Source organism: Kogia breviceps, chromosome 10 (genome assembly GCF_026419965.1).
Source record: "Kogia breviceps isolate mKogBre1 chromosome 10, mKogBre1 haplotype 1, whole genome shotgun sequence".
NCBI lineage: Eukaryota > Metazoa > Chordata > Mammalia > Artiodactyla > Physeteridae > Kogia > Kogia breviceps.
In genome coordinates, this window is record NC_081319.1 from 7,037,355 (window position 1) to 7,060,502 (window position 23,148).

The window sequence follows — 23,148 nt, forward strand, 5'->3', positions numbered from 1 at the left end:
AGGAGACCCAGGGGCCCCTCCCACTTTGTTCCCTGCAGTATTTCCACCCCTGCACCACCCCTGCAATCTTTTTCCATTACAGGGAAATTATGGGTCTTGAAAGCTGGGGTGGGGGTGGAGGGTGAGTTGCTACCCGGAGGTCCAGCCCTGAGTGCTGTAAGAACCCACTCCCCGACACCCTCTCCAAGGCTTCTCGATGGTCTGGGTCTATCACACCCTCTGAGCCTTAACATCATCCCTCCAGCAGTGACCATCTCCTGCTAGGACTCTTCCCTCCAGTTTCAAGAGGGGAAACAGGGATTTTGACTCACCCAAGGGAAGCCTAGACCCCATCCTGGGTCACTAAACTCCTTAAAGCCATGAGAGGTCAAGGGCTGCCAGACCATGTGTGGCTGACGGGACACCCCCCCCCCCCAGGCTCTGTCCAGCTGTACAGCATTGTCACTGTGCCGGTGGGAAGCCAGGGACCTAGGGGTTGGGGAAGCTGGCGATTGGGTGCTGGGCTCTAGCTGCAGGAGTCTGGCTGAGATCCTTCCTTGCCTGGGGAATCTACCCGGTGGGCCAGACTCACAGGATCCCAGAGCTACGAGGAAGGGGCAGTTTAGTTTGAAGGCATGGGTCCTCTGGCCTGGAGAGGGCAGGGCGAGAGGCTCAACCTCTGGCTAGGGGATTATTCCCTGGGCTTCTTTGCCCCTAGTCCCAGCCTTGGGTCCTGAGGAGAGGGCGACAAGGAAGCACTAAGACCAGTCTGGCCAGTACTCCCAAAATTACATCCTAAATTGTGCATCATAAGGCCAGTCGCACCCAGAACCGCAGAGAGGTTGGTGGAGTTGTAGTTACGTATGAGTCCCTTTTTTCATGTATGGATATCAGGAAAAGGGAAGGGTTGGTCACGAGATAAGACAGGTTAGAGCTTCGGATTTCAAGCCCCGGACCCCGCTCGCCTGGAAAACGAGAGTCCCACCCCTTTGGTCTCGAGCGTTACGCACGGAGTAGGGGAGGGGCCGTGGGAAGGCTTGGCACCGCCCCAGAAAGGACGGAACCTTCGTGCGTGCGGAGCGCGCTGCCGCCCGGAGGCTCCTGCGCCCGGGCCAGACGGCCTTCTAGCCCGGCACCGGAAGTGAGCTGTTCCGAGGCGCCGCTGGGACCTGCCACGTCCGAGGCCTGGAGCTGCCGCTGCCGCCGCCACCGCTGCCGCGGCAGCCATGGTGAGTGCTGGGGCCGGGGCCGCCGAGCGGAGTGCTGGCCGTAGTCGCGGCCCTCCCGGGTTCCTCGCCGCGCTAAGGTTCAAGCCGCGAGCTGGGGCCGTTCAGCTCTCCCGCACCGCTTCGGGTCTGCGGGGCTCTGGCCCTGCCTGTCCGGACCTTTCGGAGGGGGAGGCCAGGCGGAGGCCGCGGAATCTCCCAGAACTTTGCGGGCCGCGTCTCCTGCTTCTTCTTTTCCTTCTCTTTCCCCAACAGTTGAAAACAAAACCCCCAAACACCGTTGGAGCTTCTGTGGCCTGAGCCCTTTGGTTCCAAGCATTGTTCCTAATCTCAGCCTGCTAACAGCCCCATGAAGTCGGGGCTGTTATTATCGACCTTTGACAAATGAGGAAGCTGGAGGTTCAGAGAGGTGAAGCCTCTTGCACAGGGAACAGGTGGCAGAGCTGAGATTCAAACCCTCACAACCATTCCCTTCTCCCACCTCCCGCCTCTCCCAGCGGAGATGTTTGTGGAACAGGTGCTTAGCCCAGAGCCCCGAGATATGACGGGCACTTCAGGAAACTGATGTAGGATGAGCTGAATGCCCCTGTGAGGCAGGGGCTCGGGTTTTTAAACCTCTGTGGTATCCACAGTGTACATTCACTCCACACTTACTCATGCAGTGAATGACCGCCAGTGGAAACTAATGGATAGAAGCATCTAGCCTGAGCCTGGCGCAGAGAGGGGGTTCAGTAAGCCGGTGCTGTAGGGAAAATGGCTGTGTCTGGGTTTTTGAGGAAACATGGGTGAACCCAGAAGTCTGGACGCTGGGTTTGGTTCTTGCTTTGCAGGGCACTGGGTTTTACATTTCTTGGGGTTTTTTTGGTCTTTGATTCTTCAGCTGCTAAGTAGAGTTGGGGTCTCTTACACCCTGACACTCAGCTCTTTTTAGATGTTTTTAACTCATTAAATAATTCTGAAGAGCTGAATTGTTTTGAGGGCTGTCTTTTACTACTTAAGGAAGACCGTACATTTTGAGGTGCTTAGGAGGAGGGACTTTTTTTTTTTTTAAAGGAGCTTTAAAAAAAAACAGCACTTGTTCAAAATAAATGCTGGTTATCTCCAAGGTCCTCTGGCGAACTAGTATGAAACTATCAGTAAACTTTCTTCCTGCCTCTGCTTAGCCCTCAGCCATTGATTGATTTAGGGAATTGGATGTAACAACTAGATGGGCAGCCTAGTCAAGTGGAAAGCTTCGTGGGCTCGGAGTTAGCAGGTGGGGCTCTTCTCCCAACTCCACCTTTAACGAGCTCTGTGACTCGAGCAGGTGCTTTCTATTCCCTGGGCTTCTTCATCTCCTTAGTCCATCGAACAGCTCTGATGAACTCTGCCCTTTCGCCTTCCCAGTGCACATGTGAGAGTACTTTGTAACCCGGACAGCTTGGCACACGTAGGAGATGCTTCTCTTTATCTTCCTCACTTGCCTTTGCAGGCCTCGGGGGCCTGCTTTGTAGGGCATCTAAACTTTGGTGAGAGAACCTATGCTTACTTGACATGTACCTTTTGAACTGCTTTGCAGCCATCCTCTTCTAGTATCCACCTTTCTGAAAAGTCAGGTCAGACTTTATAGCTGCAGGGCTTGTGCTGGAAAAAGATGAAATGGGGGAAATAGTAAGAAATATTTCCAGTCTGAAACCTCCTTTTCCGTCCCTTTTCTATCCCAAGAGTTTTGAGAGAATAGTGGTTGAACAAAGTAAAACTGTGCATTTTTGGTCATTTACTTAGTCTTTCAGCAGATAATCACTGAGTCCCTTCTGGTTGCAAAGCACTGTGCTGGGCGATTTGAAAGGATTCAGAATGGCCAATGACACCGACCCTGGCTCCAGGGAGCTCACCTTCTAGTTGGGAGAAGAAAGGGTGTAAAGTGTTGTAGACATTCAGTGTTGATATTCAAAGGAGTACAGCCAGTTGGGGAATGTGGGAATCTTCAAGATGGGGGGCGGGGGCACCGTCATTTGAGCTGCACCTCAGAGAATGGGTAGGAAGGTGTTGACCATGGCAGGTCTGTTCCAGACCTATAAACTGGGCTCTGTCACAGATGGTGTACTAGGGAGCAGCCTCAGGAGAATCAGTTGAATCAATTAAAGTGTTAGGTATTAACCCTGTTATGCAAAAAACTGCCTGGAACATCAGAGGCTCTGTCATCCAGGAAGGAACCCCGGCCATAGCTCCCTCAGGGCCCCTCTTCTGCCTCAAATGTAGCCAGGCCCGCTCATGCCACCGTCCCCCCTTCTTTGCTCACGTTTTGCCCTCTGATTGGACTGTACTTTTTTTCCCTGTACCACCTGGCAAATTCCTCATCATCTGAGGCCAGTTTATGTCCACCATCACCAGCCCCTCGGACTGCTGTAGCACATGTTAACCACCGTTAAAGTATTTTTCTTGCCTTGTTGGGGTTACTTATGTGCAGGCTTCTCAGGGGCAAGAAGTGCCTCTTTTTCGTGTCTGTATCCCCAGTGCCTGGCACAGTGCTTGGCAAAATGAAGGCACTTAGAGTGAACATTTACTGGATGAATGAATGAATGAATGAATGAACAGATGCAGTCAAGAACGTTAAAAATGATTAGTGGATTCAATGAGATGATGGCATTCTAACTACTGTCAGTGCACTTACCAACAATATCTTTGGTTCTAGGTGTCAGTAATTAACACTGTGGATACTTCCCACGAGGACATGATTGTAAGTATTCCTTTAGCACTTCCTCACATGCTGTGGACATGTGCATTTCTGTTGATCATTTATGAATCCACTGTGGCTTTGCAGCCTTTGCTAGTTAGGCTGTAACCTGAGGGGTATGGTCAGTCTCCCAGCAGTGCCCTCTGAGTTGGCAGGGCTGTGATAGTCTGGTCACTGTACGGCAGGAGAAACCTGGAAACGGTTTGTAGCTCAAGGTCCTCGGTCTCCTGGCCAAAAAAGTAACCGTCTCTGAGATGGGATGGAAGTGGGTGCAGACGTTTGAATTAGTCTTCCCACCTATCTTCCTCCTGCTGTCACTTCTTAGCCCCATTGGAAAGGGAAGAAAAAAATAGGAAGATGACTCCATACAAAGGCAGAGCCAGGTAGGACCGCCACAGACAGCGGGCCAGACAATACTTTGAACCAGAAGTATTAACTCAAGGCGTTTCCTGAGAGGCAAACATAGGGTTTGGTGTAAGAGGACAGGGCTGTGGGAGAAGATCCAGAGGTTAAAGTCTCCAGCAGCAAAGATGTGGACTCTGCTTCTTGCAGGGCAAGGAGTCCAGGTAGCCTTTGAACAGTACCCAGGTCAGTCAGCCTACAGCATTTCACCCCAGGCATCCTGCCATCACATCCTTCCCACCAGCAGTTGCTTTGGGGCTTCGGAGGGGCTGCCTAGTCTCAGAATTGTACGTTCCCTGGATGGGATCATGTGTGTTCTAGCTGTGAGACCACACCTCCTTAGAGACAGCGTGGCACCTTGGGTAAGAAGATCCAGTCTGAGATCCCTAGTCAATCTCTCTTTTTTTTTTTTTTTGAATTTTATTTTTATTTTTTTATACAGCAATTTCTCATTAGTTATCCATTTTATACATATTAGCGTATACATGTCAATCCCAATCTCCCAGTTCATCCCACCACCACCACCCTGCTGCCACTTCCCCCCCTTGGTGTCCATACATTTGTTCTCTACATGTGTCCCTATTTCTGCCCTGCAAACCGGTTCATCTGTACCATTTTTCTAGGTTCCACCTATATGTGGTAGTATACGATATTTGTTTTTCTCTTTCTGGCTTACTTCACTCTGTATGACAGTCTCTAGATCCATCCACGTCTCTACAGATGACCCAATTTCATTCCTTTTTATGGCTGAGTAATATCCCATTGTATATATGTACCACGTCTTCTTTATCCATTAGTCTGTCGATGGGCATTTAGGTTGCTTCCATGACCTGGCTATCGTAAATAGTGCTGCAGTGGACATTGCGGGGTGGATGTGTCTTTTTGAAATATGGTTTTCTCTGGGTATACACCCAGTAGTGGGATTGCTGGGTCATATGGTAATTCTGTTTTTAGTTTTTTGAGGAACCTCCATCCTGTTCTCCATAGTGGCTGTATCAGTTTACATTCCCACCAACAGTGCAAGAGGGTTCCCTCTCCTCCACACCCTCTCCAGCATTTGTGGTTTGTAGATTTTCTGATGATCCCCATTCTAACTGGTGTGAGGTGATACCTCATTGTGGTTTTGATTTGCATTTCTCTAATAATTAGTGATGTTAAGCAGCATTTCATGTACTTCTTGGCCATCTGTAAGTCTTCTGTAGAGAAATGTCTATGTAGGTCTTCTGCCCGTTTTTTGGATTGGGTTGTTTGTTTTTTTAATATTGAGCTGCATGAGCTGTTTATGTATTTTGGAAATTAATCCTTTGTCTGTTGATTCATTTGCAAATATTCTCTCCCATTCTGAGGGTTGTCTTTTTGTCTTGTTTATGGTTTCCTTTGCTGTGCAAAAGCTTTGAAGTTTCATTAGGTCCCATTTGTTTTTTTTTCCATTACTCTAGGAGGTGGATCAAAAAAGATCTTGCTGTGATTTATGTCAAAGAGTGTTCTTCCTATGTTTTCCTCTAAGAGTTTTATAGTGTCCCATCTTACATTTAGGTCTGTAATCCATTTTGAGTTTATTTTTGTGTATGGTGTGAGGGAGTGTTCTGATTTCATTCTTTTACATGTAGCTGTCCAGTTTTCCCAGCAGCATTTATTGAAGACACTGTCTTTTCTCCATTGCATTTCCTTGCCTCCTTTGTCATAGATTAGTTGACCATAGGTGCGTGGGTTTATCTCTGGGCTTTCTATCCTGTTCCATTGATCTGTATTTCTGTTTTTGTGCCAGTACCATATTGTCTTGATTACTGTAGCTTTGTAGTATTGTCTGACGTCAGGGAGTCTGATTCCTCCAGCTCTGTTTTTTTCCCTCAAGACTGCTTTGGCTATTCAGGGTCTTTTGTGTCTCCATACAAGTTTTAAGATTTTTGGTTCTAGTTCTGTAAAAAACGCCATTGGTAATTTGATAGGGATTGCATTGAATCTGTACATTGCTTTGAGTAGTAGAGTCATTTTCACAATATTGATTCTTCCAATCCAAGAACATGGTATATCTCTCCATCTGTTTGTATCATCTTTAATTTCTTTCATCAGTGTCTTGTAGTTTTCTGCATGCAGGTCTTTCGCCTCCCTAGGTCGGTTTATTCCTCGGTATTTTTTTCTTTTTGTTGCAATGGTAAATGGGAGTGTTTCCTTAATTTCTCTTTCAGATTCTTCATCATTAGTATATAGGAATGCAAGAGATTTCTGTGCTTTAATTTTGTATCCTGCAACTTTACCAAATTCATTGATTAGCTCTAGTAGTTTTCTGGTGGCATCTTTAGGCTTCTCTATGTATAGTATCATGTCATCTGCAAACAGTGATAGTTTTACTTCTTTTCCAATTTGTATTACTTTTATTTCTTTTTCTTCTCTGATTGCCATAGCTAGGACTTCCAAAACTATGTTGAATAATAGTGGTGAGAGTGGACATCCTTGTCTCATTCCTGATCTTAGAGGAAATGCATTCAGTTTTTCTCCATTGAGAATGATGTTTGCTGTGGGTTTGTCATAGATGGGCTTTATTATGTTGAGGTAGGTTCCCTCTGTGCCCACTTTTTGGGGAGTTTTTATCATCAGTGGGTGTTGAATTTTGTCAAAATTGTTTTCTGCATCTACTGAGATGATCATATGGTTTTTCTTCTTCAGTTTGTTAATATGGTGTATCACATTGATTGATTTGTGTATATTGAAGAATCCTTGCATCCCTGGGATAAATCCCACTAGATCATGGTGTATGATCCTTTTAATGTGTTGCTGGATTCTGTTTGTGAGTATTTTGTTGAGGATTTTTGCATCTGTATTCATGAGTGATATTAGTCTGTAATTTGTTTGTAGTATCTTTGTCTGGTTTCGGTATCAGGGTGATGGTGGCCTCATAGAATGAGTTTGGGAGTGTTCCTTCCTCTGCAGTTTTTTGGAAGAGTTTGAGAAGGATGGATGTTAGCTCTTCTCTAAATGTTTGACAGAATTCACCTGTGAAGCCATCTGGTCCTGGACTTTTGTTTGTTGGAAGATTTTTAATCACAGTTTCAATTTCATTACTTGTGATGGGTCTGTTTATATTTTCTATTTCTTCCTGGTTCAGTCTTGGAAGGTTACACCTTTCTAAGAATTTGTCCATTTCTTCCAGGTTGTCCACTTTATTGGCATAGAGTTGCTTATAGAGGTCTCAGGATGCTTTTTATTTCTGTGGTGTCTGTTGTAACTTCTCCTTTTGCATTTCTAATTTTATTGATTTGAGTCCTCGCCCTCATTTTCTTGATGAGTCTGGCTAAAGGATTATCAGTTTTATCTTATCAAAGAACCAGATTTTAGTTTTATCTTTGCTATTGTTTTCTTTGTTTCTGTTTCATTTATTTCTGCCTGATCTTTATGATTTCTTTCCTTCTACTAACTTTGGGTTTTGTTTGTTCTTTCTCTAGTTCCTTTAGGTGTAAGTTTAGATTGTTTATTTGAGATGTTTGTTGTTTCATGAGGTAGGATGGTGTTGCTGTAAACTTCCCTCTGAGAACTGCTTTTGCTGCATCCCATAGGTTTTGGATCGTCGTGTTTCATTGTCATTTGTCTCTAGGTATATTTTGATTTCCTCTTTGATTTCTTCAGTGATCTCTTGGTTACTTAGTAACGTATTGTTTAGCCTCCATGTGTTTCTGTTTTTTACGTTTTTTTCCCCTGTAATTGATTTCTAATCTCGTAGTGTTGTGGTCAGAAAAGATGCCTGATATGATTTCAGTTTTCTTAAATTTACTGAGGTTTGATTTGTGACCCAAGATGTGATCTGTCCTGGAGAATGTTCCACGTGCACTTGAAAAGAAAGTGTAATCTGCTGTTTTTGAATGGAATGTCCTATAAATATCAATTAAATCTATCTGGTCTATTGTGTCATTTAAAGCTTGTGTTTCCCTATTAATTTTCTGTTTGGATGATCTGTCCATTGGTGTAAGTGAGGTGTTAAAGTCCCCCACTATTATTGTGTTACTGTCGATTTCCTCTTTTATAGCTGTTAGCAGTTGCCTTATGTATTGAGGTGCTTCTATGTTGGGTGCATATATATTTATAATTGTTATATCTTCTTCTTGGATTGATCGCTTGATCATGATGTACTGTCCTTCCTTGTCTCTTGTAACATTCTTTATTTTCAAGTCTATTTTATCTGATATGAGTATTGCTACTCCAGCTTTCTTTTGATTTCCATTTGCATGGAATATCTTTTTCCATCCCCTCACTTTCAGTCTGTATGTGTCCCTAGGTCTGAAATGGATCTCTTGTAGACAGCATATATATGGGTCTTGTTTCTGTATCCATTCAGTGAGCCTGTGTCTTTTGGTTGGAGCATTTAATCCATTCACATTCAGGTAATTATCGATATGTATGTTCCTGTTACCAATTTTCTTAATTGTTGTGGGCTTGTTTTTGTAGGTCCTTTTCTTCTGTTGTGTTTCCCACTAAGAGAAGTTCCTTTAGCATTTGCTGTAGAGCTGGTTTGGTGGTGCTGAATTCTCTTGGCTTTTGCTTGTCTGTAAAGCTTTTGATTTCTCCATCGAATCTGAATGAGATCCTTGCTGGGTAGAGTAATCTTGGTTGTAGGTTCTTCCCTTTCATCACTTTAAATATGTCCTGCCACCCCCTTCTTGCTTGTAGAGTTTCTGCCGAGAAATCAACTGTTAACCTTATGGGAGTTCCCCTGTATGTTATTTGTTGTTTTTCCCTTGCTGCTTTCAATAATTTTTCTGTGTCTTTAATTTTTGCCAATTTGATTACTCTGTGTCTTGGCAGGTTTCTCCTTGGGTTTGTCCTGCCTGGGACTCTCTGTGCTTCCTGGACTTGGGTGGCTATTTCCTTTCCCATGTTAGGCAAGTTTTTGACTATAATCTCTTCAGATATTTTCGCAGGTCCTTTCTCTCTCTCTTCTCCTTCTGAGACCGCTGTAATGCAAATGTTGTTGCATTTAATGTTGTCCCAGAGGTCTCTTAGGCTGTCTTCACTTCTTTTCATTCTTTTGTCTTTTTTTCTGTTCCACAACAGTGAATTCCACCATTCTGTCTTGCAGGTCACTTACCCGTTCTTCTTCCTCAATTATTCTGCTATTGATTCCTTCTAGTGTATTTTTCATTTCAGTTATTGTATTGTTCATCTCTGTTCTTTAACTCTTCTAGGTCTTTGTCAAACATTTTCTTGCATCTTCTCTATCTTTGCCTCCATTCTTTTTCCGAGGTCCTGGATCATCTTCACTATCATTATTCTGAAGTCTTTTTCTGAAAGGTTGCCTATCTCCACTTCATTTATTAGTTTTTCTGGGGTTTTATCCTGTTTCTTCATCTGGTGCAAAGTCCTCTGCCTTTTCATTGTATCTGTCTGTGAATGTGGTTTTCCTTCCACAGACTACAGAATTGTAGTTGTTCTTGTTTCTGCTGTCTTCCCTCTGGTGGATGAGTCTATCTAAGAGGCTTGTACAAGTTTCCTGATGGGAGGGACTGGTTTTGGGTAGAGCTGGGTGTTGCTCTGGTGGGCAGAGATCAGTAAAACTTTAGGACAGTTGTCTGCTGATGGGTGGGTCTGGGTTCTCTCCCTGTTGGTTGTTTGGCCTGAGGCGACCCAACACTGGAACCTACCCGGCTCTTTGGTGGGGTTAATGGTGGACTCTGGGAGGGCTCAAGCCAAGGAGTGCTTCGCAGAATTTCTGCTGCCAGTGTCTTTGCCCTCACCGTGAGACGCAGCCACCCCCTGCCTCTGCAGGTGACCCTCTAACACTAGCAGGTTGGTCTGGTTCACTCTCCGCTGGGGTCACTGCTCCTTCCCCTGGGTCCCGATGCACACACTACTTTGTGTGTGCCCTCCAGGAGTGGAGTCTCTGTTTCCCCCAGTCCTGTCAAAGTCCTGCAGTCAAATCCCACTCGTCTTCAAAGTCTGATTCTCTAGATTCCTCCTCCCATTGCCGGACTCCCGGGTTGGGAAGCCTGACGTGGGGCTCAGAACCTTCACTCCACTGGGTGCACTTCTGTGGTATGTCCTCCAGTTTGTGAGTCACCCACCCAGCAGTCATGGGATTTGATTTTACTGTGATTGCACCCCTCCTACCGTCTCATTGTGGTTTCCCCTTGGTCTTTAGATGTGGGATATCTTTTCTGGTGAGTTCCAGTGTCTTCCTGTCCATGCTTGTTCAGCAGATAGTTGTGAATCCAGTGCTCTTGCAAGAGGGAGTGAGGTCATGTCCTTCTACTCTGCCATCTTGAACCAAACTCCTAGTCAACCTCTTAACTTTTCTGAGCCAGCCCTGATTTCCTCATAGCTAAGATGGGGAAATTATGGATATGCTCGCTCTCCGTGAGGGTTCATCTTGGGGAACAGCTGAGACAGAGCGGTGATGACTCACGGCTGCATATGCTCACGGTGCCTCACACCCCGTGCTGAACGCTTCTCATTGAACCTTCGTAACAACCCTCGAAGTAGATGCCATCATTAGCTCCATTTAAAGATAAGGCAGCTAGGTTCAAGGGTATTAGGAAATTTTTCTGAGGTTGCACAGCAGGGAACTTGAGGTAGGATTTAAATCTCTTAGGTTCTTTGCCCTCGTTCCTGCCAAAGTGTGTGATAGCACTCTGCAGGAGCAGGGCTTCAGAGAAACACGTGCAGAGAAGCTCTGTCATAACACCTGCCCTTCCACCTTCCAACACGCCAAGACCTGGAATGGTGGAGGGGTTGACCTCCCAAGAAGAATCAGGATGTTTTCCTTGGGTAGGGAGGTGAGGAAGGAGTGTTGAAGCAGACGAAATGATTGCTTCCCTTTGAAAGGATGTGATTGCCCCTGATGACCGCAAGAGTGACAGCTAAGAGTTCCTGAAACCCCCAGGGTGCAACGGTGAAGAAAGTGTCATCCGCTGGAGTATGCAGGGCCAGCAAAGAGCAGGGGCCAGTGAGTACAGTGAGGCGACAGGTGGATTGGCTCAGAGGAGCCATCGCCCAGATGGAAAAGGAGCTGTGGGCAGGGCCCAGCCCTAGGTCTGGATGGCCAGGCAGCATCGATGAAGTCGGTTCATCAGTGATGGGACCAGTGACATTTAAGGCCTGAGTGGAGAGTCTGGGGTACTGGGCACACTACTAGGGAAAAGGTCAAGTAGAAACCAAGGAACAAAGGTCCACAAAGGATCCAGGACCGTGGGTGGAAGAAGGAGCCCAAATATCTGAATGGAACCCTGTGTGCAGGCCAGACGTGCATCATGGAGGACCTGATTGGGGCCCGCAGGTAGTCAGTGGCCTGCTTCTTTGGGTCAGCGTTAGCCCTGGGTTCTGGTGCTGAGCCAAACCTCCCTGGCAGCCCACAGAGCCTCGGAACAGAGTGGGGCGTGAGGAAGGAGGAAGAAGAGGGAAGCTAGGCGAGCTTCTTTTCTCCCATACCCACCCTGCAGAACAGGATTGGAAAGGACTTCCCCTGTGATGTAAAGGGTCTAAAAGCAGCTTTGTGTGGTTTTTCTTGTCCCTTTCAGAAGGAAATTACCTGTCAGAGAAGTGAGAACGTTGACATGCTAGCTTCCTGCCTGATAGTGATGATTCTTTGAGGTTTGATTAATTTCAGGTAGATTCTGGTCCTTGGTGACTGCCCCCACCCCACCCCCTCCGCCCAGCCTGCCGGCTTCCCGAGCTGTCCTCTCTTTGCAGCACGATGCCCAGATGGACTACTACGGCACCCGCCTGGCAACCTGCTCCTCAGACAGGTCCGTCAAGATCTTCGACGTGCGCAATGGAGGGCAGATCCTCATCGCCGACCTCAGGGGGTGAGTGCAGCCAGCCCCGGGCAAGGTCTCAGGGAGTGGGCCTCTCAGACGTGGCGGGAAGGGCTGAGGGCCGGATCAGAGCAGCCCCGAGTGCCGTCAGCGGAGAGGACACGTGGTCCCAGCCAGCCGGCCGCCCTCGTCGGGTATCCCAGGCCGCTGGAGCCAGGAGCCAATCCCAGTTCTGCCGCCCCAGTGCCCACTGGCAGACCGGGGGCGAGGGGGTCAGTTACAGGCTCTCAGAGCCTCCACCCACTCACGCCCAGCACAGGCTGCCGCTGTCTCCGCCCAGGTAGAGCCTACTTGCAGCAAGCGTCCAATGGCCACGCTGTTTTCAAAAGTGGGAAACTAGCTTTTTTTTTTTAAACAAGTTTAGCTACCACATGACCTAAAGTGACTCAAGGCTAGTGATCTCAGAATGTAATAGTAATTATATAAATCCCATAATTCTGCGTGTTTGCCTGTGGCAGGTATTCAGTGAATATTTACAAATGTTTCATTTACGTTTCTCCCTGTTGAGATTCTTGAGATCCTGGCTCTCATTTTTATGGCCGCACTTTAGTGCTTTCCCTCAGTTCACTAGCTCAGGTACATGGGGTTCTTAACCTGGGTACCATGGATCTCCACGCGTCCTGTGGGTAGAATTCAGGAGGTGGTGAACTGGGAAAGGGAAAAAATTACCTCTTTATTTTCAGTGACTGATATTTAGCATTTCCTTCAATTATGGCTACAGGCCAGGAACCACAGTAGTATTCATAGTACCTGTCACTTTGTTACCAATGGGAGTCATCGATTTTTTAAAAATAAATTTATTTATTTATTTATTTAATTTTGGCTGAGTTGGGTCTTTGTTGCTGCGTGCAGGCTTTCTCTGGTTGCAGTGAGCGGGGGCTACTCTTTATCGCAGCGCGCGGGCTTCTCATTGTGGTGGCTTCTCTTGTTGCGGAGCATGGGCTGTAGGTGTGCGGGCTTCAGTAGTTGTGGCTCGGGGCTCTAGAGCGCAGGCTCAGTTGTGGCTCACGGGCTTAGTTGCTCCGCGGCATGTGGGATCTTCCTGGACGAGGGCTCGAACCCGTGTCCCCTGCATTGGCAGGTGGATCCTTAACCACTGTGCCACCAGGGAAGACCATCACAGATATTTTTTATCACATTACAGTTGTGTAGCTTTCTCAAAACAGCGTTTATGCTCATCACTACTTTGAAGTTAGAATGGTTATTAGACTTGCCACTAAAGTTTGTTGCTTCAAGTGTTAACAAAGAAGCACACGTATCACTAATAACATAAATTGTCCTTTAACATTTTGATAACCGTATATCAGTATAATTGGGTTTTCTCTATAATCCTAGCTCTATGTATTTTATCCATTATTCTGAGAAGGGACCATAACGTTCACCAGACTGCACAGGCGAAGTTAAGAATCGCTGACAAGTGGGTGTTCAGTACATGTTTGTGAATGGGTTAAAACAGACAAAGCTAAGTCAGTAGCCGTTTAGGGAGATAGGCCTAGAAGTTCCACCTCTTCCTGGGTGTCAGGAGTCAAGTGACTGAGGAGCCAGATGCCGCCTTCCCTGCCCAGCAGCCCGTGGCTGAGCGGAGAGCTCTGAGGGCGCGGCCTGGCTGCCAGCACTGGCGGGGGCTGCGCCGTCTGCTGTCACTCGGTCCTCTGCTCTGCGTTTTGCTTGTGCTCAGAGTATGAAAAATATTGGAGGGTAATAAATTCAGGCCCCCATTCTTTGTTCCCTCAGTTAAAATTATGCTAGTTGTAGGACGTTTGCGTCTACCAGGGTTTCATTAGCAGCTCCTTTGTCGAGACTGGGGGTGGGCCGTTGTCCCGGCTGGAGGGAGGAGAACTCTGAGTGTCAGCAGCCCCGGGGCGAATGGGTGCGCAGGGAGCAGCTCTCAGAGCTTACGGGCATCAGCTTGTGTTTTTTCCTTTTCTTGTACCAAGCACTGTTCTAAGCTCTTTACTGAGCTATCACAAGCATTTCCCTCATGACCGCCATGTGGAGGAAGTCTTGTTGACATCTCTATTAAGAGACAAAGCCAAAGAGAGACTATGGCCCTGGCCTCAACTCAAGCAGCAAGTGAGTGTGGAATGGGTGTGAAAGAGCCTGTCCCATGCCCTCTTTGCCATCCACCTCTTGTGTGCTGGGTGCCCCCGTTCTGAGGGACAGCCCCAGACAGAGCCTGGCACAGGGTACGTGCTCAGACAGTGAACGCACAGAGATGGGAAGAGAAGAGAGAGACATGCCTTTTGATAAAGTTAAGAGTAGTGGCAAGTATCAAAATGAAATAGTTACTGCCTCCTCGAGAAGGTGACCGTCTGGGAAGATGATTAGTGATTCATCTACAGATACATCCTGAGCCCTGTGGGGGTTAACCCTGGATCTGTTGGTGACTGTGCTGATGACGGTAAGATGTAGGCTCTGCTGGCCACCATCTGGGGTAGGTGAGGGCTCTGCCGGGTCAGGACAGAGGGGCTGACTCGCCTTCGGCCTCAGGGTCCTCACTGCCCAATGACGGTCCCTTTTGGAGTGACATTATACACAACTCTCCTTTTTGAAATTTTTAGGCAGTTCTGTCCTGAGAAGCCCTTCACTTCTGTCCAGAGTAGTGGCTGGCGGAGCACTGCGGGTTCCTTTGGCCCATTTGACCAACCTCTGACCCTCTCCCCTTGCAGTCATGAGGGTCCTGTGTGGCAAGTGGCCTGGGCCCACCCCATGTATGGCAATGTCCTGGCATCCTGCTCCTACGACCGGAAAGTCATTATCTGGAAGGAGGAGAATGGCACCTGGGAGAAGACGCATGAGCACGCGGGACACGACTCCTCAGGTACGCTGAGTGTGGCAGGTGAGGGCGGCGGGCAGGGGGCCCTGGGGGAGAGGGGGAGGCCTGTGTCTTGGCTAGCGCTCGGCTTTCCCTTGTGATGCTCCTCATTTGTCCCTTGGGCTTTGGTTGCTTTTCTGTTACTATTTCCACAGCAGAGGTAAGGCCTTAAGACCTAAAGCCAATCCAAAGCGAAATGAGAAAAGCAAAGACAACATAGCGAGATTTTTGTTTTTTTAAGGTTTATTCATTTTAAGTACTGGCCTTGTTCTCAGATTATAAGATAGGCTTTAGTTTATGATGATATTAGTAGTGATGGGTTTTTTAAATCTCCTTAATTGACAAAATTACAACCTCCCCCTGGTGATCCCTACAATTTTTTTTTTTTTAGAAATTTAGTAAAACAGTAAGTCTCAGAACCGAAAGTCTGCTCACTGTGCCTCCCTCCTTCCTGCAGTAAACTCTGTGTGCTGGGCCCCCCATGACTACGGCCTGATTCTCGCTTGTGGGAGCTCGGATGGAGCCATCTCTCTGCTGACTTACACCGGGCTGGGCCAGTGGGAAGTGAAGAAGATCAACAATGCTCACACTGTAAGTCACACCCTTCCTGTGTATAAGGGGGTAGCTCTGTGGCCTGGCCACGTGTCCCCTGTTCACTCCTCAGAGAGTGGCAGGAACAGTGTCATTGCTGTGCGGTGGGCCAGGGGAGGGGCTGCTGATCAGACATGCTTGGGAGAGCAGCTCTGAGCCTCTCTGCTCTGAAGCCAGACAGGCTGCATCCAGGGAGGCCAAGCTGCACCAGCCTCATTCAGCCCATGGCAGGGTTGGCACTGGTTCCTCCAAGTCGGGGAAGGCCAGGGCACTGGCAAGGTGGCAGCAGTAGGCTGCCTAACTGCCACACTTGCTATGGACACCTCAAGTTGACATGGCCTGCAGTGGTCATTGGGACCCCTGGAACTGAGTGGTGTTAAAAATCATCATGGGAATTTAATTCTCTACTTGTAGTCATTGGACATTAAGGTTAAAACAGTCAAGAAAGCACAGTGGGGCTTCCCTGGTGGCGCAGTGGTTAAGAATCCACCTGCCAGGGCTTCCCTGGTGGCGCAGTGGTTGAGAATCCGCCTGCCAATGCAGGAGACACGGGTTCATGCCCTGGTCCGGGAAGATCCCACATGCCGCGGAGCAACTAAGCCCGTGAGCCATGGCCGCTGAGCCTGTGCGTCCGGAGCCTGTGCTCCGCAACGGGAGAGGCCACAACAGTGAGAGGCCCGCATACCGCAAAAACAAAACAAAACAAAACAAAACAAAACAAAAACAAACAAAAAAAAAGAATCCACCTGCCAGTGCAGGGGACACGGGTTCGAGCCCTCGTCCAGGAAGATCCCACATGCTGCACAGCAGCTAAGCCCCATGCACCACAACTACTGAGCCTGCACTCGAGAGCCCACGAGCCACAACTGCTGAGCCCATTCACCACAACTACTGAAGCCCGTGCACCTAGAGCCCATGCTCTGCAACAAGAGAAGCCACTGCAATGAGAAGCCCACACACCACAATGAAGAATAGCCCCTGCTCGCTGCAACTAGAGAAAACCCGCACTCAGCAACAAAGACCCAACGCAACCAAAAATAAAATAAAATAAAATAAATTTTTAAATAAAGAAAGAAATCAGGCTTGCCTGGTGGTGCAGTGGTTGAGAATCCGCCTGCCGATGCAGGGGACACGGGTTTGTGCCCTGGTCCAGGAGGATCCCACGTGCCACAGAGCGGCTGGGTCCGTGAGCCACAGCCGCTGGGCCTGTGCGTCCAGAGCCTGTGCTCCGCAAAGGGAGAGGCCACAGCAGTGAAAGGCCCACATACCACAAAAAAGAAAGAAAGAAAGAAAAAGAAAGCAAGCACAGTGGACAGTGAGGGGAAATCTCACATTTCTTGAGTGTCTGTTGTATGTCATGTAATCCTCTCAAATGTTTATGAATGAAAGAAAAAATAACAAATGTACAGATTTGCAAGGTCACCAGTCCTGTTCTCATTTTATGACTAGGTAAGTGAGGCTTAGTAAAAGTAAGTGACTTAGAGAAGGTACTGTGCTGAGGTTAGAACCCTGGAATCCATCTACCTTCTGTATACACAGCAGTCCAGCTTTCATGGCCCCAGCACTTCTGAAAACTACGCAGATGGAAGTCAGCAGCCCCAAGTCTGGCACTGTACTTTTGCAGTTCTGAGATTCAGGGGGTCCACAGCCTGCCCAGCCTTCAAGGCCCCCGGAGCCTGTCTCAGGGTCTTGTTACTTGGGACCCTGTGATCCCCATCTGCTGACTAACTTGCAAAACTGAACAGGCTGAGAGGCTTCTGGGAAGATGGTGGGGAATGGCAACATAGTGCTCGAGTCTTTTCCAGTCTTTGCATAGAAACCAGCAGAGCAACTAGGTAGCAAAACCAAAACCTCCTGAACAACAGTTAACAACAAAATTGGGTAGCAAGGTATTTCCACAAACTCCCTAAATACAAGCAGAGAGCAACGGACCACCGACAACCGCAAGACTGCGAGGTATTGGCGTCCGAGCAGGAGGAAGAAGTGATGCGATGCCTTCCACCACACCTGAGGAGTGAGGAGCACCCCCAGAAGAGCCAACAGGTGTTCACTGGAAAGCATAGCTGGCCAGTTGGCAAACAGCAGCCGTTTGAGAACAGGAATTTTGTACTTTTGTTTGCGACTTTTTAAAAAATTAAGATAAAATTCACATATCACAAAGTACACCCTCTTTTAAAAGTATACAGTTCTGTAGTTTTTAATATACTCACGAAGTTGTACAATTCTCACTGCTAGTATCCAGATCTTTTTCATCACACAAAAAGAAACCCCATTAGCAGTCACTCTCCACCCCACCCTACCCCTAGCCCCAAGCAACGCTAATCTGCCTTCTGTCTCTATGGATTTGCCTATTCTGGACATTTCCTGTAAATTGAATCATACAGTATGTGGTCTTTTGTGAATGACTTCTTTCACGTAGCATGTTTTCAAGGTTCATCCATATCATAGCATATGTCAGTGCTTCGTTCCTTCTTACGGCTGAATAATATTCCATTGTGTGAATATACACATTTTATTTTGCCATTCATCAGTTAGTGATCATTTTTAGCTATTACAAATAATGCTCCTACAAACATTTGTGTGTCCATTTTTGTGTTTTTAACTTTCTTGGGTAACTACTTGGGAGTAGAATTGCCGAGTCATGGAATCTCTCTGTTTAACTTTTTGAAATACTGCTGTTATCCAAATTAACTGCACCATTTTACATTCCTGCCAGCAGTGTATGAGGATTTCAGTCTCGCCACATCCTTGCCAACACTTGTTGTCTTCTTTTTGATGATAGCCATCCAGGTGGGTGTGAGGTAGTACCTCGTCGTGGTTTTGATTTGCATTTCTCCGATGACTAGTAGTGTTGGGCATCTTTTCACGTGCTTGTTGGCGATCTGTATCTCTCCTTTGGAGAACTGACATGGGGCCTGGGGGTTGCATGACCTCATACCAGGTGAGTGCAGGGGGCCCACCAAAAGAGAGACTAAAGGGACTTGGGGAAATCGGGCCCTCATGATCCACTGGGCTTGCTTCCACAATAGTGCCCCTTGTGAGCAGAGGGACACAGAGCCAGAGAGGGACACATGCTGAAAGGAAAGAGAGGATGTAGGCTAAAGTGGGGGAGAGGAACAGAGCCAGGAAACCCCAGAAGCAAGCCGTCACATTTGTTAGCACTACACAAAAACAGACACTTCTGAACTTAGAAGGGCTCTCCTGAACCTCATTTGATGAGGAAAACTAATTTCACTTAAAAATAACAAAAAAGTATTTGAGGTGAAATCTCAAAGTTTTCCTTTAAGAAAAAAATGAATATGCAGAATAACATTCTCACAGGCAGTAAAAGAAAGACATGCGTTCAAAAACAGAACCAATTGTCACCCACTAATTCCAATCAAGCTAAGAGACATTTTTTAATGACATAAGATATTTTAAAATAGCGTAAATCAAAATTAGAAAGACTCAGAAGAAATGAGGTGACAGAACTCAGGAAACAGAAATTTAAAATTATTTCATAAATAAAGACTAAACTAGAAGGAATACCAGAGCAAATAAACACAACAGATAATGCCTTAAGAGAAATAGTGTGAAAAAGGAAAAAATAAAAAGATTTTGAGAAAAAGTGAAGACGGAGGGCTTCCCTGGTGGCACAGTGGTTGAGAATCTGCCTGCCGATGCAGAGGATACGGGTTCGTGCCTTGGTCTGGGAAGATCCCACATGCTGCGGAGTGGCTAGGCCCATGAGCCATGGCTGCTGAGCCTGCGCATCTGGAGCCTGTACTCCGCAACGGGAGAGACCACAACAGTGAGAGGCCCGCGTACTGCAAAAAAAAAAAAAAGTGAAGACAAGCAGAGATCAGACATGAATATTAGGAGTCCAGAAGAAGAAAACAGAACAAATACTAAAAACTGATTCAAGAAAACTACCTTAAAATTTAAAAACAATATTTGAAACTACATACTGAGAGAGCATACCCTATACTTAAAGACTATCAACCCAGAATCACCAGCAAAAAGACCTAAATATAGTGAAATTACTGGCCTCAAAGGAAAAAAAAAAGTCCTTTGGGCATCTAGGCAAAAGGAGCCATGTTAACTTACAAGGGAAACAATTGGATTATCTGGCTTTTCAACAGCAATGATCTGTGCATGAGAAAATGGAGAACACATTTACAATACTCAAGGAAAGAATGTGTGAGCCAGGGATTTATAACTAGTGAAGTTGACTTTCAAGTTCATGCAAAGACTTATGTACAGAAGTTCATAGCAACTTTAATAGCCAAAACCTGGAAATTATCCAAATGTGTATGAACAGGTGAATGGGTAAACAAATTGTGGTATATCCATACTACAGAAATGCTACCTAGCAATAAAAAGAAATGACTTGAGAAACACAAGATAAATGAATTTTAAAATAATTATGCTGACTGGAAAAAAATCAGACAAAAGTACATACTGTGATTTCATAGTATGGAAAAGCAAACTCTAGAGACAGCAGATCAGTGGTTGCTGAGCTTGGTGGGGTGCGCAGCAGAGATGGATTGCAAAGGGATCCCAGAAAACTTGGGGATGATAGATATGTTCATTCTCTTTTTTACCAGTAATTTCTTTTTAATCACTTCTTTTTTTTATTGAGGTATTAACTAATCACTTCTTTTTTTTACTGAGGTATTAACTAGTCACCAAGCTGTACATCACATCCCCATGACTTACTTAGTTTATAACTGAAAGTTTGTATCCATTCGGCCAGTCTGTGTCTTTTGGTTGGAGCATTTAATCCGCTTATGTTTCAGGTGATCACTGATATGTATGTTCTTACTGCCATTTTGCTAATTGTTGTGGATTTGTTTTTGTAGGTCTTTTTTCTCCCTGTCCTCTTTTGTTTTTCTCTTGTGATTTGATGACTAACTTTAGTGTTGCGTTTGGATTCCTTGTTCTTTTTTGTGTGTGTATCTATTGTAGATTTTCAGTTGGTGGTTACCATGAGGTTTTGATATAGTGGTCTACATATAAACAAGGTTGTTTTAAGTTGCTGGTCTTTTCATTTTTAATGCATTTCCAGTATCCTGCATTTGTCCTCTCCTCTTCTCATGATTGCTGGTTTTGATGTGTGCGAATGATTTCCTACCTTTACTGTATGTTTGCCTTTACCGGTGAGCTTTTCTATTAGTAATTTTCCTGTTTCTAGTTGTGGCCTTTTTTTCCCACGCCTAGAGAAGTTCCTCTAGCATTTGTTGCCAAGCTGTCTGGTGGTGCTGAAACCTCTTAGCTTTTGCTTGTCAGTAAAGCTTGTGATTCTTTCCTTCGAATCTGAATCAGAGCCTTGCTGGGTACAGTAATCTTGGTTGTAGGTTCTTCCCTTTCACCACTTTAAATATATTGTGCCGCTCCCTTCTGGCCTGCAGGGTTTCTGCTTAAAAATCAGCTGATAACCTTATGGGAATTCCCCTTGTGTTTTTTTTTTTTTTTTCCCTTGTTGCTTGTAATATTTTCTCTGTCTTTAATTTTTGTCAATTTGATTATTATGTGTCTCAGTCTCTTCCTCCTTGGGTTTATTCTGCCTGGGACTCTGCACTTCCTGCACTTGGGTGACTGTTTCCTTTCCCATGTTAGGGAGGTCTTCAGGTATTATCTCTTCAAATATTTTCTCAGGTCCTTTCTCTCTCTCTTCTCCTTCTGGGACTCCCATAATATGAATGTTGGTGCATTTAATGTTGTGACAGAGGTCTCTTAGACTGTCTTCATTTCTTTTTATTCTTTTTTCTTTATTCTGTTCCATGATAGTGATTTCCACCATTCCGTCTTCCAGCTCAGTTAACCATTCTTGTGCCTCACTTATTCTGCTATTGATTCCTTCTAGTTTATTTTTCATTTCAGTTATTGTATTTTTCATCTCTCTTTGTTCTTTAGATCTTCTAGCCCTTTATTAAACATTTCTTGGATCTTCTCAGTCTGTGCCTCCATTCTTTTTCCAAGATCTTGGATCATCTTTACTATCATTACTCTGAATTCTTTTTTGGGTATATTGCCTATCTCCACTTCACTTAGTTGTTGTTCTGGGGTTTTATCTTGTTCCTTTGTCTGGGACATATTCCTCTGCCATCTCGTTTAGTCTAACTTTCTGTGATTGCATTTTCTGTTCTGCAGGCTGCAGGGTTGTAGTTCTTGCTTCTGGTGGATGAGGCTGGCCTGAGAGGCTTCTGCAGGCTTCTTGAGGGGAGGGACTGGTGGACGGAGCTGGGTCTCGTACTTCTGGTGGGCAGGGCCGGCTGTGGGCTCCAGAAGACTTTAGGCAGCCTGTGTGCTGATGGGTGGGGCTGTGTTCCCGCCCTGTTGGTTGTGTAGCCTGAGGCATCCCGACACCGGAGCCTATAGGCTGTTATAACTGAAAGGTTGTACCTTTTGACCTCTTTCACCCATTTTGCCCATCCCTCATCCCCACCTCTAGAAACCACCAATCTGTTCTTTGTATCCATGGGCTTGGGGGTTTTTATTAATTTCACACAGAAGTGAGATCATACAGTTTTTGTCTTTTTCTTTCTGACTTATTTCACTTAGCATTATGCCCTCAAGGACCATCCATGTTGTTGCAGATGGTAAGATTTCATTCTTTTTTTATGGCTGAATAATATTCCTGTGTGTGTGTGTACACACCCCACCTATTTATCCATTCATCCATTGATGGACACTTAGCTTGTTGGCATGTCTTGGCTATTATAAATATTGCTGCAGTGAGCATGGGGGGGAGTGCAGATATATTTTGAATTAAGGGGATTTTGTTGGGTTTTTGGGTTTTTTTGATATAAATAGCCAGAAGTGGAATTGCTGGATCATAAGATAGTTAGTTCTCTTTTTCGTTTTTTGAGGATCCTCCATACTGTTTTCCATAGTGGCTGCACCAGTTTACATTCTCACCAACTGTGCACAGAGAGGTTCCCCTTTCTCCACACTTGCTGTTTCTTGTCTGTGTGATAATAGCTATTCTTGACAGATGTGAGGTGATCTCTCATTGTGGTTTTGATTTGCATTTCCCTGATGATTAGTGATGTTGAACATCTTTTCATGTACTTGTTGACCCATCTGTGTATCTTCTTGGGAAAACCATATGTTCAGATCCTCTGCCATTTTTAAGTTGAATTATTTGGTTTTACTATTGAGTTGTATGAATTCTTTTATATTTTTGATATTGACCCCTTATTAGATACATGATTTACAAATATTTTTTCCCATTCCGTAGGTTGCCTTCTCACTTGGTTGATGATTTCTTTTGCTGTACAGAAGCTTTTTGTTTGATGTAGTTCCCCTTATTTTTGCTTATGTTGCCTTTGCTTTTGGAGTCAGAACAGACCCAGAAAATCATCAACAAGATCAATGTCAAGGAGCTTATTAGCACCTATGTTTGCCTCTAGGAGTTTTATGGTTTCAGGTCTCATATTCTTTAATCCATTTTGAGTTCATTTTTATGTACAGTGTAAGATAGTGGGCCAGTTCCGTTCTTTTGTATGTGGCTGTCAAGTTTTCCCAACACTGTCTGTTGAAGAGACTGTCCTTTTCCCATTGTATATTCTTGGCTTCTGTATCATAAATTAATTGGCCACATATGCATGGGTTTATTTCTGGGTTCTCTGTTCT

General features: G+C 45.7%; 1 protein-coding gene across 1 annotated transcript in view; it reads left to right on the forward strand.

Moving 5' to 3' along the window:
• The first annotated feature begins 608 nt into the window (after nt 1–608).
• The window catches only part of SEC13 (SEC13 homolog, nuclear pore and COPII coat complex component), a 53,777-nt gene continuing 31,237 nt past the window's right edge, over nt 609–23,148 (forward strand). The window contains exons 1-5 of the mRNA XM_059077702.2: nt 609–1,208; nt 3,880–3,924; nt 12,001–12,116; nt 14,795–14,946; nt 15,398–15,531. Coding sequence (XP_058933685.1) covers nt 1,206–1,208; nt 3,880–3,924; nt 12,001–12,116; nt 14,795–14,946; nt 15,398–15,531 — 450 coding nt within the window. The 5' untranslated portion in view covers nt 609–1,205. The remainder of the gene's footprint in view (nt 1,209–3,879; nt 3,925–12,000; nt 12,117–14,794; nt 14,947–15,397; nt 15,532–23,148) is intronic.